Genomic DNA, 15,436 nt, shown 5'->3' with positions numbered 1-15,436 from the left:
CTGCAGTGGGAGCATTATTTGATAGAGGCGATTGGTCTATCCACATACGGTACTCCAGTTATCTTAAATAAAGACGTTACAAGCATCAAAATATGCTCCCCATATTCTTAGTGTACATAGGGTGAGTAGTGGTTTCAAATAATGTGATTCTGCAGTGGGAACATTATTTGATAGAGGCGATTGGTCTATCCACATACGGTACCCCAGCTATCTTAAATAAAGACGTTATAAACAAACATCAAACAAAATATGCTCCCCATATTCTTACAGTGTACATAGGGTGAGTAGCGGTTTAAAATAATGTGAAAGATGTTGTAAACAGGCATGTATTTCAGATACTCACCATTTAACTTGAATTTTGAAGCATACCTCCTAAGGTTAAATTTCTGGGACTTATCAAAGCCATCCGGGAATGTTCCCAGAGACAGGAGGTCAAACGATTGTTTCTATCTTTCCTCCATAGCTTTACAAACACAAGTATTTAGAATTTATGTAACACGATAAATATCTTGTTATAACAAGACAAGATGTCCCCCCCCCCCTCCCCCTCCACAACCGACGAAAACTTTCTCCGCTCCCAGACCCGTAAAGATAACACATATATCATCTTATTTCGACATTCATCAGAAGTGAGCACATATTTACGTGATTAGAGGTCAAAAGGCGCAATGTTAAACATTTGTGTAAGATAATTGCGCAGTTAAAAAGATGTTTTATAGAAAATACTCCCTATCAGCCTACATGGTAGCAGAAACTGATGGGTGCGCACTCAGGATTGTTTTTTCGAGATGCGCATGCACCGAACCACTAGGTAGCAGAAATTGGCAGAACACCAGCTCCGTCTGGAAGGTCGGCCGGAACGCACAAGACATGCGGTTTCACCAAAAAAATCGGCTCCGTGTGGACGGGGCTGAGTGTTCAAGACAATTAACAGTGTTCAGGAGGGCAAGGGTGTGATGAGTGGCACCATGAGATGGAGAGAGCGGGGTGTGAAGTAACAGTCAGCACATCTGCTCTCATCAATAATGCAGATAGCCTTTAAACGGCAGTTTGTCGCCTATTGAGCACTGCTCGCTGAAATCCACCCCGACAAAGATGTGGTGTGGGGGAAGAGTAAAAGGATGACACTGGAATAGGAGGAGGTGACGGGCTGACAGAAGTGTGAGAGGAAGTGAATTTGTATTTTAAAGTTAACAGTACACCATGGAGTAAAGCCGAGTGCTGGCTTGGAATCTTGACTAAGGGGTTTAAGGAATATGAGAATGTCAGCCTGACTTTCTGAAAAGCATACAAAGGCTTTGGTTGAGAAAATATATTCAAAGTACAACTGACTTGGTTTTATCATTTTATTATCAAAATGAAAAAAGGGACAGAGAAATAACACCCCACAAAAAAACTAAATCAGGTCATCATGCTAATCAGTATTCAGAGAAAATGTCTCTGCACTGTCTTTTTTGTACAATGACAACCAGGTTGTTCATACATAACAAAAAAAGCATTCCAACAACAATTGACTGTCAAGATCTAAACAGCTTCTTTGACTGGAGACAACAGAAGAAGAGAAAAAAGACCAAAAAGCTAAATGTTTATTTCCCTGTGATGAGCGGGTTTCTCAGCACAACGATGACAGAGTCTCCCCGGAGGAACATCTTGGAGATGTATCGGTCCTTATTCACAGGTTTAGACTTCTTCTTCCCTTTGCCACTCTTGGGGACTTCCGTCCACATCTCCTTCACGTTCTCCAACACCATGTTACAGTGTCTGTAAGAAGAGACAGAAAAGCATAGAAAACATGTTTATTGCAAAATTCCCAAATTCTAGGACTTGATCTAAAAACACTGCTCAACCTCTGGAAGAACAAGTTATCGCTCCCGTTAACGTACACCACCACCACCACCACGTCCGTTACTGAACCCACTGACTCATTTGAGTGGGTCACAACCAAGTCACTGACAGCCTCTCAGACATTTGTAATTTTAGTTAAGTGTTACAGATTCTTAGATGCATAAAAAAAGTTATGCGTGTCATGAAGCATACTAATGCCAAGACGTTGTTCCGAAGAGTCTCAACAGACCTACCACTCAGAACTAACAAACAGAGCTTTAACCCTACTTCTTCTGCAGCCTTCTCTGCTGGTTCTACGTTACCATCTGGGTCTAGTGAACATGCACACACCCTGCAGTGGGATTTCCTCACCATAATCTGTATACACTCACCTCTTAGTCATTCATGCAGTTTAACTTAGTGTATAATGGATTCCGTTCCGCCTGAAGGTGGTATGGTATCATTGGCTTGAGGAGTGCAACTATGATGCTTTTAACACTGACTACACCTGTCGAATTGGCCACTACGACAGACAGTAACACATTAGTGGGTGATTGGATAGGAAAGAGGTGACCAAGGGAAACGCAAGGGGTAGAGATGGTCGTACGCAAATATGATTAAAGTGATTGATGAATTTGTAGTAAAAAACATTACTAAATAATTGTTCCAAATAAATTGGTTAAAGTTCTTTTGTTCATTCTGAGGCAGGGCTAACAGCCCCTTCCTTTGAGCTTCAATAAGCGGAGGACAGCTGTGTCGCGTCAACACTTAATCAGCAGGTACGTTAAAAAGTCAGGGTTCATCTACCGAAAACCAATCTCAAGTGGCGGCCGGTTCATCTTTAACACAGATGGATTGTACTTATTTTTGTTAATGCACATGATTGTGATACCCAAAGCCTTTGAAGAGTCAAAGGCTTTTACTCTTCTTTAAACACAGATGGATTAAACTTTATTAATGCAGGTGATTCTGATACCTGTCAAAGGCTTTGACTCTTCCCAGAAGCTTCTTGTTGTTGCGGCAGTTGATGAGGACCTGTGTGTTGTTCTTGACCGACTGTGTGAGCACGGACAGGGGACCCGTGTTGAACTCCTCCTCCTCCCTCTTCTGGAGCTCCTCTGGAGTCATCTCCGACTTGGGCTTGGTTAATAGACTCCTGGGAATTAACACCAAAAACAAAGTTCACATACATGTATGGAACAGGTAGTATCAACAACACTGCAAGATATCTTATATTAAAGAAGACATGAATAACCCCTCTGTCTGATTTTATTAACTGTTCTTTAATACCACCCTGTTGTGGAACACACACACACACACACACACACACACACACACACACACACACACACACACACACACACACACACACACAAAGTAAATTACTATAAATTCCGAACGACTTATGTGGAGTCTGCCTCCAAGCGTACACAGTCATCCGTTACGATGTGCTGCTATGGTCTGTATATAATCGTTTCATTCATACTTGTCCCAATGCTAGGCTAGCCACCAGGCTACATGCTAGCAGCGAATCATTGGTGGTAGCTAGGAGCTACAATTCAAAAGCATTTAATTATAGGTTTTTATCTGTTTCAAAAACACGGCTATCATATATTGCACTTACATTTTTAGGGCGTAAAAACAATTTGAGGTCCTTTCCACCGGCTTCTTGTTTTCTCAACGAACAACCAACGAACTCGTGCTGCTTGCTTTGACTACTTCCGGGTCTGGATATGGGCGCTCAGAGCTCTCCAACCAAAACCGGGTCAACAGTGCTACTGCTGCTAGATTACCCGCCAAATCAGACAACACTGGCTGCCTGCAGCAGGCTTTCCCATTTGTGTTTTCCGACCTATCCCAGAGGTTTGATCGCAAAGCTAAATAAGCAAGTATAGGTATTATATGCACTATGATAATGTAGCGTTGCGAAGCGTACAGTGTATCTTCTTGATTGTATATAACCCATAATCCCACTACATCTAAAGAGGGTCACGCACACACGCACGCACGCACGCACGCACGCACACACACACACACACACACACACACACACACACACACACACACACACACACACACAAACACGCACACACACGTACACACGTGTATGAAAAACAATTATGTTGCATTTATAAAAATAAGTATAACGTTTTCATAGCCTAAGGAGAATAAATGCCTTAGAAGCTTGCTTGGGAATCAAATTGGTCGTTTTTTATTCTTTGAGTCAAAAAGAATGATGGAGAGGTGTGTGAGGAACCAGAGACGTGCAACATTTTTTTCCTCAATGAAGCATTGAGGGATTGGCTTTCTGGTTGGAGACAGACTGACGCCTAGGGCTGCACAACCCACTCACCTTATTTCACACGGTGGCAAGCGTAGGCCTACCTGTGGAGCTCACTTACAAGAACATACATTCATCCTGTATGCTCCTGAGAGAAAACAGTGTTCAGGACTCATTTCCAGAGAAAGGCTAACTTTAGAAAGTTATCTTAAGATTGTGTAGAGCATGAACCTTAAAATGCTTTCATGTTTAACAGAAAACCTATTCTTTTATCAAAGCCATTGTATTCAGAGGCCTGTTAAAGTGGCGACTTACGCACATTTGTGACAAGTTTACATTAACTGTACATATATATATATATATATATATATATATATATATATATATATATATATGATGTATTATTGTTTTGTCAGAAAGCACAAACCTTACAGGATCGTTTTTTTATTTGAAAAAAATAAGAAAAAATGATGCACACAGAGGAAAATACACGCCTCGATTTTCTAATATACACATGGGCCTATAGCATACATAACAGAACAACACAAATAATTTAGTACAATATAATAGGCCTATTAAGCCATGATAAATGTTTACAGTACATTGAAGAAATAAGTATTCATCGGTTTCCCGACTGTAGCCTATCACCCCATTTCAAGTCAAGGATCCCTGCGTTGCATGTCCAGATGTATACGCCTCACTCTTCTACTACCCGTTCTGCTGGACTGGGGAGGCTCCAGGGCTGTGAGGATATTAGTCCATGTCAAATCAAGAAAGTTATTTATTATGCCAACAACAGTATCCCATTACACCAACCCAGGACACAAAACTTGATCCAGACCTGTTGATTCACAACTCGGTTCGCCTGAACTCCAAGTGGTACAGCAACAATTACTCATGCAGGGGAAAAAATGCTCTATCTTTCTATCTATCTAGACCTTGAGTTTGCCAACACACGCTGCCGCTGGTTACCCGATGCCTGCCGTCTTGTTTAACCACAGGCGACTGTGAATGTGAGTGAGCTAGAAGACGTTGATGGCTGACAGACTGAAACCTTTTGATGAAAGACTCTTTTGTTTAAAAGAGGCGCCCCTTCCACCGACAAAAACAGAGAAAACTTTAATCTGTGTTACACAGACAAACACAGACTGATAATCTGTTCTCTAACCACACGTCTGATTTTATTGACACATATGACACCATCAGGCAGACAAACGTTCTGTATCATTGTTATAATGCGGCATCTCAGTCTGCATTGATGTTGTTGCACTGATGAGTGGAATGTGAACTGTGGATGATCCCTGACTCACATTAGATCACTACATGTTCCTGCAAATGGTTAAGCACAGACAAAAGATGACTTCCTTGTTCCCATATCTCCATTTTGTGTCTTCAAAATACCTTCAGAGACTCGTTTCCTCTTAGATGTTGACATTTGGAGCACAGTTAGACGAGAGAATAGGCATTTGATTCATGTTACAGGTTCATTATTTGGGCTATTATTTGCTTTACTTTGCCTTCAGCAATTCGATTTAATTTTCTCTTAATTCGGTGTTATTTTTTTTTTTTCAAAAATGCAGTGGCCTAAGAAGGTTGAGAAATCGCCTAATCCATCAAGTATAGGGTATATCCGAGCCCAAATAATCAACAGCCAATAACAATAAAATACTTTACATCTAGCCTCTAAATATTCGCTTGAAATTTATTAACAATAAATTTCAAACGAATAACAAACTGAAAGTCTGTCTGAGTTAATAGATTGGTTTAAAAGAGGGTGATCTTTGACTTTTAATGTTATTCTGTCATTCATAATGACCTATAGCTACACAACAGCTGCATGCGTCAGTGCAAGGCAGATACATCGAATAATTTCCTTCCTCCGCAACGATTTATTTACATCTTCTCTAAGAGAGGGGATAGGTCTACAGACATGTAAAATATCATCGTAAGAAAATCTAAATTAAACAGCAGGAAGCTTTGGTTAAAAAAAAATAAGTTGGCTTGTGTTGCAATCAATGCAATTACAAACATGGTAAAAACCGTAATGCCACCTGATACATTTAACTGACTTATTAGGCCTGCCGAAATGAAATATCCTATAGCATACTGTTTAATATAGGCCTAATATAAACGAAAAAAAACATATTAGGATTAATACAATTTAAAAAAGTCCTAGTTTATTTAGGTCAAAAAAGGCATTACATTAAAAATTAGCTTTTATTACAGGTCAACAGGGAACAGGCCTACTTAGTGATCAGTTAGTGGTTTAGAAAGTGTCTCCATACTTTCTTGATTTGAGCGCCATATACCCTGGCCCTCACATGCAGCGTTCCTCCACCCCGGGGGTCGGATGGAATGAACGCTTCCTGCACCACGGGGGTCGAATGGAATTAACGTTTCCTGCACCACGGGGGTCGGATGGAGTGGACGTGTTCCTACACCCCGGGGGTCGGATTGGGTGGAGGATAGTAACTAGGGAACTCATAGGCGCTCACACACTTCGACACAGCGCTGCCCTGAAAAGTCCTAGAGAAGGCCCGCTCCTCCTGGCACGGGTTAAACACTGCGCTATAGGGCATTTGTTGCGAGTAGAAGTAACTGGTTTGTCCGGAAAGCACATTAAACGGACTGGGGTCGGACAGAGACAGCGGGATCATTGACGCGGAGAACGCGGCGGTCGCGCTGATCTGATGGGGGCTCGACTGCGCGCAACTCATACCAAAGTAAGATCTCTCCTCGGTCCGCTCCTGGTTCCTCTCCTGGCTCCTCTGCAGATGCGCGGATTCCTCCCCCATACACGTTGCGTTCACATGGCGGCGCGTACGCTGCGACAGAACTGACGTGGCGTAACCGGAGTGGTGGTGGTGGTGCCGGGGCCCCAGAAGGCCCCCCGTGCAGAACGGGGGGCGCACGGGCTGCTGGAGGGCCAGGAACGACTGCAGGGGCCAGTAGAAGGAGCCTGCCGCGGCGAAGGTGAGGCTGGTCGCCGTGGTGGACGTCAGGCCGTGGCCGGCCCTCTTGAGGGCCAGCTTGGCCCCCCTGGTGGGGCCCGAAGACGCGCGGCGCCGGAGCTTCCCAGATGTCCCCCCGATGAACACGTCGTCGCTGGAGGGGTCCAGCATCCAGTAGTTGCCCTTGCCGGGGTCGTCGTAGTGGCGAGGCACTTTCACAAAGCATTTATTTAAGCTCAGGTTGTGCCGGATGGAGTTCTGCCAGCCCTGTCGGTTCTCCCGGTAGTACGGGAAGTGGCCCATGATGAACTCGTAGATGCCGTTCAGAGTGAGCCGCTGCTCCGGGCTCTGGCGGATGGCCATCATGATGAGCGCGTTGTAGCTGAACGGGGGCTTTTGTGGTTTAACCTTTTCTTCTTCCTCTGATTTATTCGATTCACACTCATTTCCCCCCAGTTTGTCTTTTGGAACAACGATAATTTTTTCCTCTTTACCTTCTTCCTCGGCGTTGTTGCAGATCATCCCACTACGGCCGTGTTCCGTGCGGTCCTGAGGATCAAGTGGCGGCGTGCCCGGGTCCCCAGAGCAAGGGCTGCCTCCGTGAGTTCTGGGAACCACTCCCAGGACCCCAGAGCAGGGTCTGCCTCCGTGCGTAATGGGGACTCCAGAGCAGGGTCTGCCTCCGTGCGTAATGGGAACCCCTTGCAGCGCGTCGCCCTCTCCACACACCACCCCCTCTCGTCTCAGTAGGCTGCTGATGCTGAAAGGGGATTTATGGTAAAAATGTGCAGGAGTTTTCAAATCGTCCACGGTCAACATGCCCTGCGTCCTTAAAGTGTCAGTCTGCATTCTGACTGCGATATAGCCCTTGATGACACGAGAACGCGACGCGCGACGCGGATACGACGCGCTGGCGAGCCGAAGACACGCGACACGTGCGCACCGTGTCACCACCACTGGAGAGCAGATTCGCGTAGTTCCTCGCTGGAGGTCAGCCCGTTGCACGGCGCACTGTGTCACCAACACTGGAGGGCAGAGGCGCGTCGTTACTCTGGAGCCCGGCCCGCCGCACTGTGTCACCGCCACTTGAGAGCAGAGGCGAGTCGTTCCTCTGGAGCCCGGCCCGCTACACCTCTTTGACTGATGGCTGAACTCTGCTTTAATTACAACACTTCCTCCCACTCCTGAAACTCAACACTTCACCTTCGTGCTGCTTCGCCCCCGGGACCCAAGCATCTCTCCGCTCTCTGAATGATGATTCATGGTGTCATCATAACCCGTCGCAACCCCAACAGTTCAATTGTTTATAAAAGAATAACACATTGTAATACTCTATTAATGGTATATAGTTGGGTCAGGGAAACAAACAACTTTGTCAATAGGCCTTGCACGGTTGAGCAAACTAGATCTGCCCAGGAGGTTGACAGGCAAAGTGGGGTTATTAGACCAAGGTCAACATAGTACGCCAAGCATTTGATTTAAACCCAATTTATTTGCCTCAATCTAACAAAGGGTTCTCCATAATCCTTGGCCTACATGATAACACTTGTGCGTCATGGGAACATTTGCAGTTTTTTTGCAGAGTCAAGTCAATAATGGCAATGTTCTTTGCTTAAGGGTGCACCCCCTGCGGTGGTAAGTGATGCTCTATTCTAACCTGTAAAAACCGATGGATGAAAAAGCTACACCTCTTCTAGGACAGAGATAGTTCTAATGGAACCACGGACGTTGAATGATACTTTGGTCCTTAAAATAGGAGACTGAACCAAGCCTGACCCACTGAAATGGTCTAGAACCACCGCTGACTGGGGACACAGACCTATAGACCTCAATGGCTTGATTTTTCGATTGATAACATTATTTTACTTGTATTGTACTTTTTCCTTCTGTATCTCACAGGCAACTCAACATATGGCATCCCTCTTTCAATTAGCCTCTATTGACTAGACCATTTCAGATATGTTCATAGACCTTTACTAGATTTACACTCTTTTATATTTAAGTCAATCATGGTAAGTTGATATTGTAGCTACGTGCACATGTTGCAAGTAGCCTATACTCAAGCTTGCTTCCGCTTATCGCCTATAGGAAGGTTTGGTTTTGGGTATTGGTTTTCGTAGGTTTGGAATTAATCTGAGAACAACTGACTGACAGCAACATAAAAAGTTCAAATCAATCCAAATGGGCCTAATACAAGCTTTCAATTATATCTATAATCCAGATATATATCAGGACGCAGACACACCCCACATATAGCCTTCCAAGTCGAACTGGGGATAGGGACATTTCTTGTGAATCCATCTTAAAGTAGAATTTACTCTTTAATGTGACATGTTTCCCTACATTGTTTGAGTGCTCAGGGGGTCATTCAATGGCCTGTGAAGCCCTAAGAATAAAACATGATGCAGGGCTGAACAAATACATTTCCCATGGCAATTCGACCTTATCCTTTTTGCCTATTCATAGGATTAATAGCAAAAAATAAAAAAGAATAAGGCTACGATTTATTAATTAATGATGAATATAAAATAGCAAATACATAACAGATATATAAACATTGATTTTTTATTGTCACATGTGAGATTGTGTTCAATCGTTTCAACAATGTTTTACATTTTGCCTGAGGGTGACCACCTAAAATACCCATGGACGGAGGAATGCCCACTGAGACAGTGATACCCCTGCACACGTACCACTCCAAGGCCCTACCAGACTAACCCCATCTCCTATCCTGTTTAGTATTTAGCATTGCTTGCTTCATGGGATTGGTTTTTTCTACTTTGCTGTGGCATGTGCGGTCGTTTGCTCAGCTGTAATTTACATATGGTCAGTCATTAATACGCTGCAAACATACATCAACACACTACCCTTAGAGCAAAGTAATGTAAAATATTTCCCATGGAATTATGTATATACACATACACACAGATATACATACACACAAATATGTATATATATATATATATATATATATACATACATATACATATACACACACACATATTATATATAAATACACACGCAGACACACACAGATGAATCCACACCCAAAATTAACTTTGTTACCAACTACGAAGGTGTGTTGACTTAATGTATGAGACTTAAACGGATTGTTCAAACACAGAAAGAATGTAGTTTCTTGAAAAATGTGGTATCTTTTTATTATCACAACCTAATATTACAAAAGAAAAAAAAAAGTTTAAAACTGTTAAATTATTGCGTTTACAATGCGACGCCTGAAACAACTTACGACATAAAGGTCGATGCTGCTCTGGTTGCCCACGATCGGTTGTATGGAGTCCTAACAACAGACTAACTGCCACGTTCAAACATGGAGGTTAGGCATCCTACGTAGCTCAGAAATCGGTCCCATAGCTTCTAGAGACTAGACTTGCAGCAACACTTTTAACAACAAAGCTTCTATGCTGCAGAAGCCAGGGGGCCTGGGTGCGGAAGGCAGACATCATAACCAACACGTCCTCTACTCTGTCCACCGGTGTCCACAGTGAGGAGCAGTGCAAACGTAGTACAGCCTCATCGCATCCTGTGGGAAAACATGAAGTGGAGGCATCAAAAAGTGAGATAAGGAGTTTTTCTAGTCCGCCAGACCCATTATTATCAGTCACCTCATGCAGATCCTCATGTGTATGGGTGTTTAGCCATTGAAACTTATTGACATGGACAGAGGGGAAGATATTACCTCAGCTTTCATACTGTGGGACTGGAAAAACACTGCCTCCTTGTGGCCACATCTGAGAAGATAAATGAATATAAAAATGTTACTAGAATATAGAAAGTACATGGAACTAAATAGAAAAAATGGATAGAGGCTATACCAAATCGTAGAGTATGTTAACATTCAAAAATGTAAAGTAAAGCTGAGGTTAAGCAAACCAAAATAACAAGTGGTGCACCTCTGGGAAAAGCCCTGGATTTGTACCAGACATGGACACCTACTTGGGACAGGGATGATCCTCTGTTCTGGGTAACGTGGGATCCTGGGATACATCAGCTATGATCTGAGTCAGCTCACTATAATATAAATAGGGAGATACCAGTTGAATCAGTTTACAATATTTGGCCATTGAATAAAATAACATAAAAGATGCCCCAATACGCATTTCCACTTCCTTCACCGCTGTTATAGATAGAGTGTGGTTTGATTATTAGTTATTTACTCTATTTGTGACCCATCTCTAAAAAAACAATCCATAAATAAATGTATTTTTTTCCGAAGAGCAGATGATACAATTAGGAACCCGTCATAGGACCGCCGCCCGCTGGACCTGCCGAGTTACATTCTAGAGAGGCAGCACTAGACCAACATTAACATTTTTAAATGCTTTGAAATTACTATGTATGGGGAAGAATGTAAAAGAACTAGAAGCAATTATTGCTAAATTAACCCAAACATGTATGGCTTGACATGCATGTCTTATTACTACAAGTAGGACACATTCAAATGGCAAAATTTAAAATAGCATATAAAGAGATGCAGTGACGGGTAACATTAGCCATTCCATGGACAACCAACCGATGTAACTATGAAGCATACAAGTATTCACCATCATGTGTACTTACTCTACTTCATGAGTGATCTTGTTGACATATATGCAGCTGTTGTCTGCCTCTTGTTGGTAGTCACAGTTTCTACACTGGGAGTCCAAGAAAGAGCATCAGTGCAATTCGTGGGGAAAGCTCTAATAACCAGCACTGGTAATTCTTGTATAACCATCACTACATTGTGATGGTGAAACAGTTGTACAGACAGTACACCGTGTGTTGTTGTGATGAAGATTCGCAAGGATATCACTGAACAATTACAATGTGGGCACAGCCCACGGGTCAAAGATCATCAAAATATGTTTTGATTGTGTCTCTACATACATTGACACACATTTAAACCACATCCAGAAATGCCCAAAAAGGGGACATAAGTAGCGGTGTTGTTTTTGTTGCTGGTGGTGGTAGGATACAACTTACGGAAAGAGGTTAAAGCATCGTAATTCTAATCGGTTATGTTACGCTACATCCTATCCTCAGGCTACAGGTTCATGCGTATTTCAAGAGAACAAGATATCCCCTCCCCCTGTTACTCACGGCATAAAGGAGGATGCGGTTCTCCTTGTCTTCTTTCGGATACAACATGTTGTTACTGGGGAACAGAAAGTGCATAAAACCCAGATTATATAGAGTTACGTGACTTGATATGAACATACGTGTGTAGCGTCTGAACTTTTGGTCTCAAGTCACTCTCACACATCTCATCTCATCTTCAAACCGCTTATCCGGGGTCGGGTCACCGGGGCAGAGGCTCTAGCAGGGGGGCCCAGACCTCCCTTTCCCGGGCCACATTGACCAGCTCTGACGGAGGGATCCCGAGGCGTTCCAAGGCCAGTGTTGAGACATAATCTCTCAACCTATTCCTGGGTCTTCCCCGAGGTCTCCTCCCCACTGGCCGTGCCTGGAACAGCTCCCAATGGAGTCGCCAAGGGGGCATCCTGACCAGATGAACCACCTCCACAGACTCCTTTCTAAGCAGAGGAGCAGCTGCTCTACTCCGAGCTCCTTGCAGATGGCTGAGCTTCTCATCGCCCTATCACTACTAACCCTATCCCTCTCACACATGTAAACAGTCAATGACAATATCGTAATGTCAGCTCCGTATTTTCTCTATATCATTCAGTCCGGGATCTTACCATTCCTGACAGAACCGGATCCCGACAAACCCAGGTTCATATGTTCCGCTGTCCAGGTCCATTGGAGCGGTTTACGGATGAGATCGATCAAACAAGTCAATGATTATACTAGTTTGAGTTTCGTGAGGTTGGCGATGCGCTCCTATCAGTTTGGGCAACATACAACAGAACATCTACGCATGCGTATTGTATTAAAAAGGTGTATCTGTTTGGAGACAGCGCCCCCTAGTGGACTGGCGTTTTGGAGACAGCGCCCCCAGTGGACTGGCATTTTGGTGTCACAGGTGACACTTGACACAAAGAATAATCCAGTAGAGGGCAATCATTTTATTACTTTCGAAACGATTTACATGATATTGTCAATTCAATGTACAACGACTCAATTCCATCAATTACACAACGAGAAACAATCCTTCTAACAAAATAGTTGCCATGTATAGTTGCTTTTGCAATAAAAACAACATTATCCAAAACGAAATCCAACAAAAATGCTGTCATTATCAGGACTGGCAAAGAAGTCATTTCGACCCGGGCCCCAGGTAGAAACCCAGACCTGTTCTCGTTTAGCTAATTTCACAACAGTGCTGACACTTGCTACTTGGCTGCATTTATCAGGCAGACTGGTGTGATACATTGACACTATAGTCTCAGAATTCTTCGATATGGCACATTGGGCCCGTCCATACACAGACATGTGTACCATGAAGTGATAAAGGCCATCCAGAGGGCAGGTAAAGATGCCAGTTTCAGAGTTGTAGGCATCACCTTCGTTGATGCAGACATTGGCAAACTTCAGCACTCCAGAGTGACAGGGGTAGCTGTCTTCCTGAGCCAGTTTGGCCGTGAAAGCAACCACTTGCTCTAGAATGGGCAGAAGATGTGCACATAATGATAGATAACGATTTTTTATCTAGAAACAAACAGGAAAAGAGTTACAAGATAAGCCTAGGGGTAATACTAAATAGTAAAAACACAGAAGTTGCTCAAGAACTGACTAAAATCGTACCATATAGGTAGGCCTAAAGCTATATTTAAAGGATGTAAAAGGTGCAGACGTGAATCCAACTACATCAACTACAATATTGATATGTTACAAACAATGAAATTATATCAGATAAAAAGATGTGCGATAAAAATACAAAATAATTAAATAAACGTGGCTTAAAACTATGGTTTTAAGTTGCAATTACATTCTAAAAACTGAATGGTGCTTTTACCCGCATTTGCACTGCCTTCTCCACTGTTGTCTCCGCGGCGTGGATCCATCTTGAAAGTCTTCCGACAGCAAACAGAAGAAGGACATGCAAGTCTGAATGTCCAATTCTATGTTTTGCACACTGTAGATAATTAGAGCGAACCTGTGCCTTCAAAATGCTACTGACAGTTGTCTAGAGGTAGCAAAGTGCACCTTATCTTGTGTCTGCTTGTAGAAGAATGCTGATAGACAAGCCCCTAAGAGCCTCCTTGGGACAGGGTTGAGGGGTATTTTTTTGCGTAACACAATGCAGCTCTGAAAATGTTTGCTAGCCCAACTTTAACTTGTGTGCATCTGCTTCAGCACAAATTGATTTTACCCAATCAATATCTGCCTGTAATATCAATGTCCTGGTAACAAAATTGAATCGCTCTACAACACACTAGTTGCCAATTTTTCTATTGGCAATGAATCATTATGCAGTTGGAATGCCTATACAGGATGTCTATGAGACCATTAAAAATATAATCTATGGTTTATTCTTTAGCTTTTGCCAGCAAGCTCTAGGTACCCCATAGGCACATCAGGCGACCCAAAGTGTGTTCCCGACCCCAAGGTTGGGTACCATTTTATTAACCACGTATATTATGTTGGTGGTTCGATATAGTGATTACATTGTCTCCTTCTTTTTTTAAAAGACTGTAGTCTGAGAACCCATCGAAGGCAAACCAAACGAGTTTGACTGCTGCTGTCACAAAGCTGTAAAAATTCCTTTCTACCCTATAAATAGAGTATTCCCTCAAATCAGGAAACAGGCCATGCCCCATTTCTTTTTTCACACTATTAATTTTTATTGATGCATCCCAATGCAATTGTTATTGCCTCAGTTGTTGTTGTGCAAAGCTTTCGATCCTCGCGAGCAGGAGGCTCCTCTTTAATAGAGTGAACCCTGAGCAACAGGGTTGCAGTGAATCTATCAGGAAACGCTACCTTGGTTTCATCTTGGATGGACGTTAAAACAGAGTAGATGGTCTTGTGCCGTGCCCTTGCACATCAAGACATGAACCTCTCAAATGGGGATACCTATACGCCTAGGGGTGCTTTGAAGGATTGCAGGGGGTAAACAAGGAGATAGGATTTTGCAAAAAAGAGGAGAAAGGCGGAAACACAAAAACGTTCTTGCTGATGTCACGTCAGTAAGCCATCCACATCTATTCAAAAACAAAACTTTCCAGTTTCTGGTCCTCAGAGGAACTGATTTGATAAACCTAAATACTTAATTTCACTCCCAAAAAAGACTGGTGAAAGGGGAACTTGGTTGCATGCCTGTAAAAGGCAATGTGAAATGGCATTAAGTTACTACATCCTTAATATAGCCTATTTTCAAGAACAGCAAATAAGCGCAGGATGTTACGCAAGCATTGAATGTGACCAGGTCCTTCCTCATTTCATTGCATATCGCAACAGTGACTAACAAACACACACT

At 43.0% G+C, this 15,436-nt stretch overlaps 3 protein-coding genes across 3 annotated transcripts; all 3 read right to left on the bottom strand.

Moving 5' to 3' along the window:
- Window positions 1-1,332: 1,332 nt before the first annotated feature.
- On the bottom strand, window positions 1,333-3,701 carry snrpd2 (small nuclear ribonucleoprotein D2 polypeptide). Its single transcript, XM_030382041.1, has 3 exons — window positions 3,449-3,701; window positions 2,801-2,980; window positions 1,333-1,761 (listed from the first exon to the last, which is right to left on the bottom strand). Coding segments are annotated over exons 1-3 (357 nt in total). The 5' UTR covers window positions 3,451-3,701; the 3' UTR covers window positions 1,333-1,586.
- An 832-nt stretch (window positions 3,702-4,533) lies between these two features.
- On the bottom strand, window positions 4,534-8,159 carry foxg1c (forkhead box G1c). Its single transcript, XM_030380269.1, has one exon. The coding sequence runs from the start codon at window positions 7,903-7,905 to the stop codon at window positions 6,541-6,543; it is 1,365 nt and encodes a 454-aa protein (XP_030236129.1). The 5' UTR covers window positions 7,906-8,159; the 3' UTR covers window positions 4,534-6,540.
- A 2,031-nt stretch (window positions 8,160-10,190) lies between these two features.
- On the bottom strand, window positions 10,191-12,939 carry polr2i (RNA polymerase II subunit I). The gene is made up of 6 exons (XM_030382002.1): window positions 12,756-12,939; window positions 12,157-12,211; window positions 11,638-11,711; window positions 11,014-11,088; window positions 10,757-10,808; window positions 10,191-10,600 (listed from the first exon to the last, which is right to left on the bottom strand). The coding sequence occupies exons 1-6, from the start codon at window positions 12,815-12,817 to the stop codon at window positions 10,538-10,540; spliced, it is 381 nt and encodes a 126-aa protein (XP_030237862.1). The 5' UTR covers window positions 12,818-12,939; the 3' UTR covers window positions 10,191-10,537.
- Window positions 12,940-15,436: the final 2,497 nt, after the last annotated feature.

Source organism: Gadus morhua, chromosome 16 (genome assembly GCF_902167405.1).
Source record: "Gadus morhua chromosome 16, gadMor3.0, whole genome shotgun sequence".
NCBI classification, from domain to species: domain Eukaryota; kingdom Metazoa; phylum Chordata; class Actinopteri; order Gadiformes; family Gadidae; genus Gadus; species Gadus morhua.
This window is presented reverse-complemented; position numbering and strand designations above follow the sequence as displayed.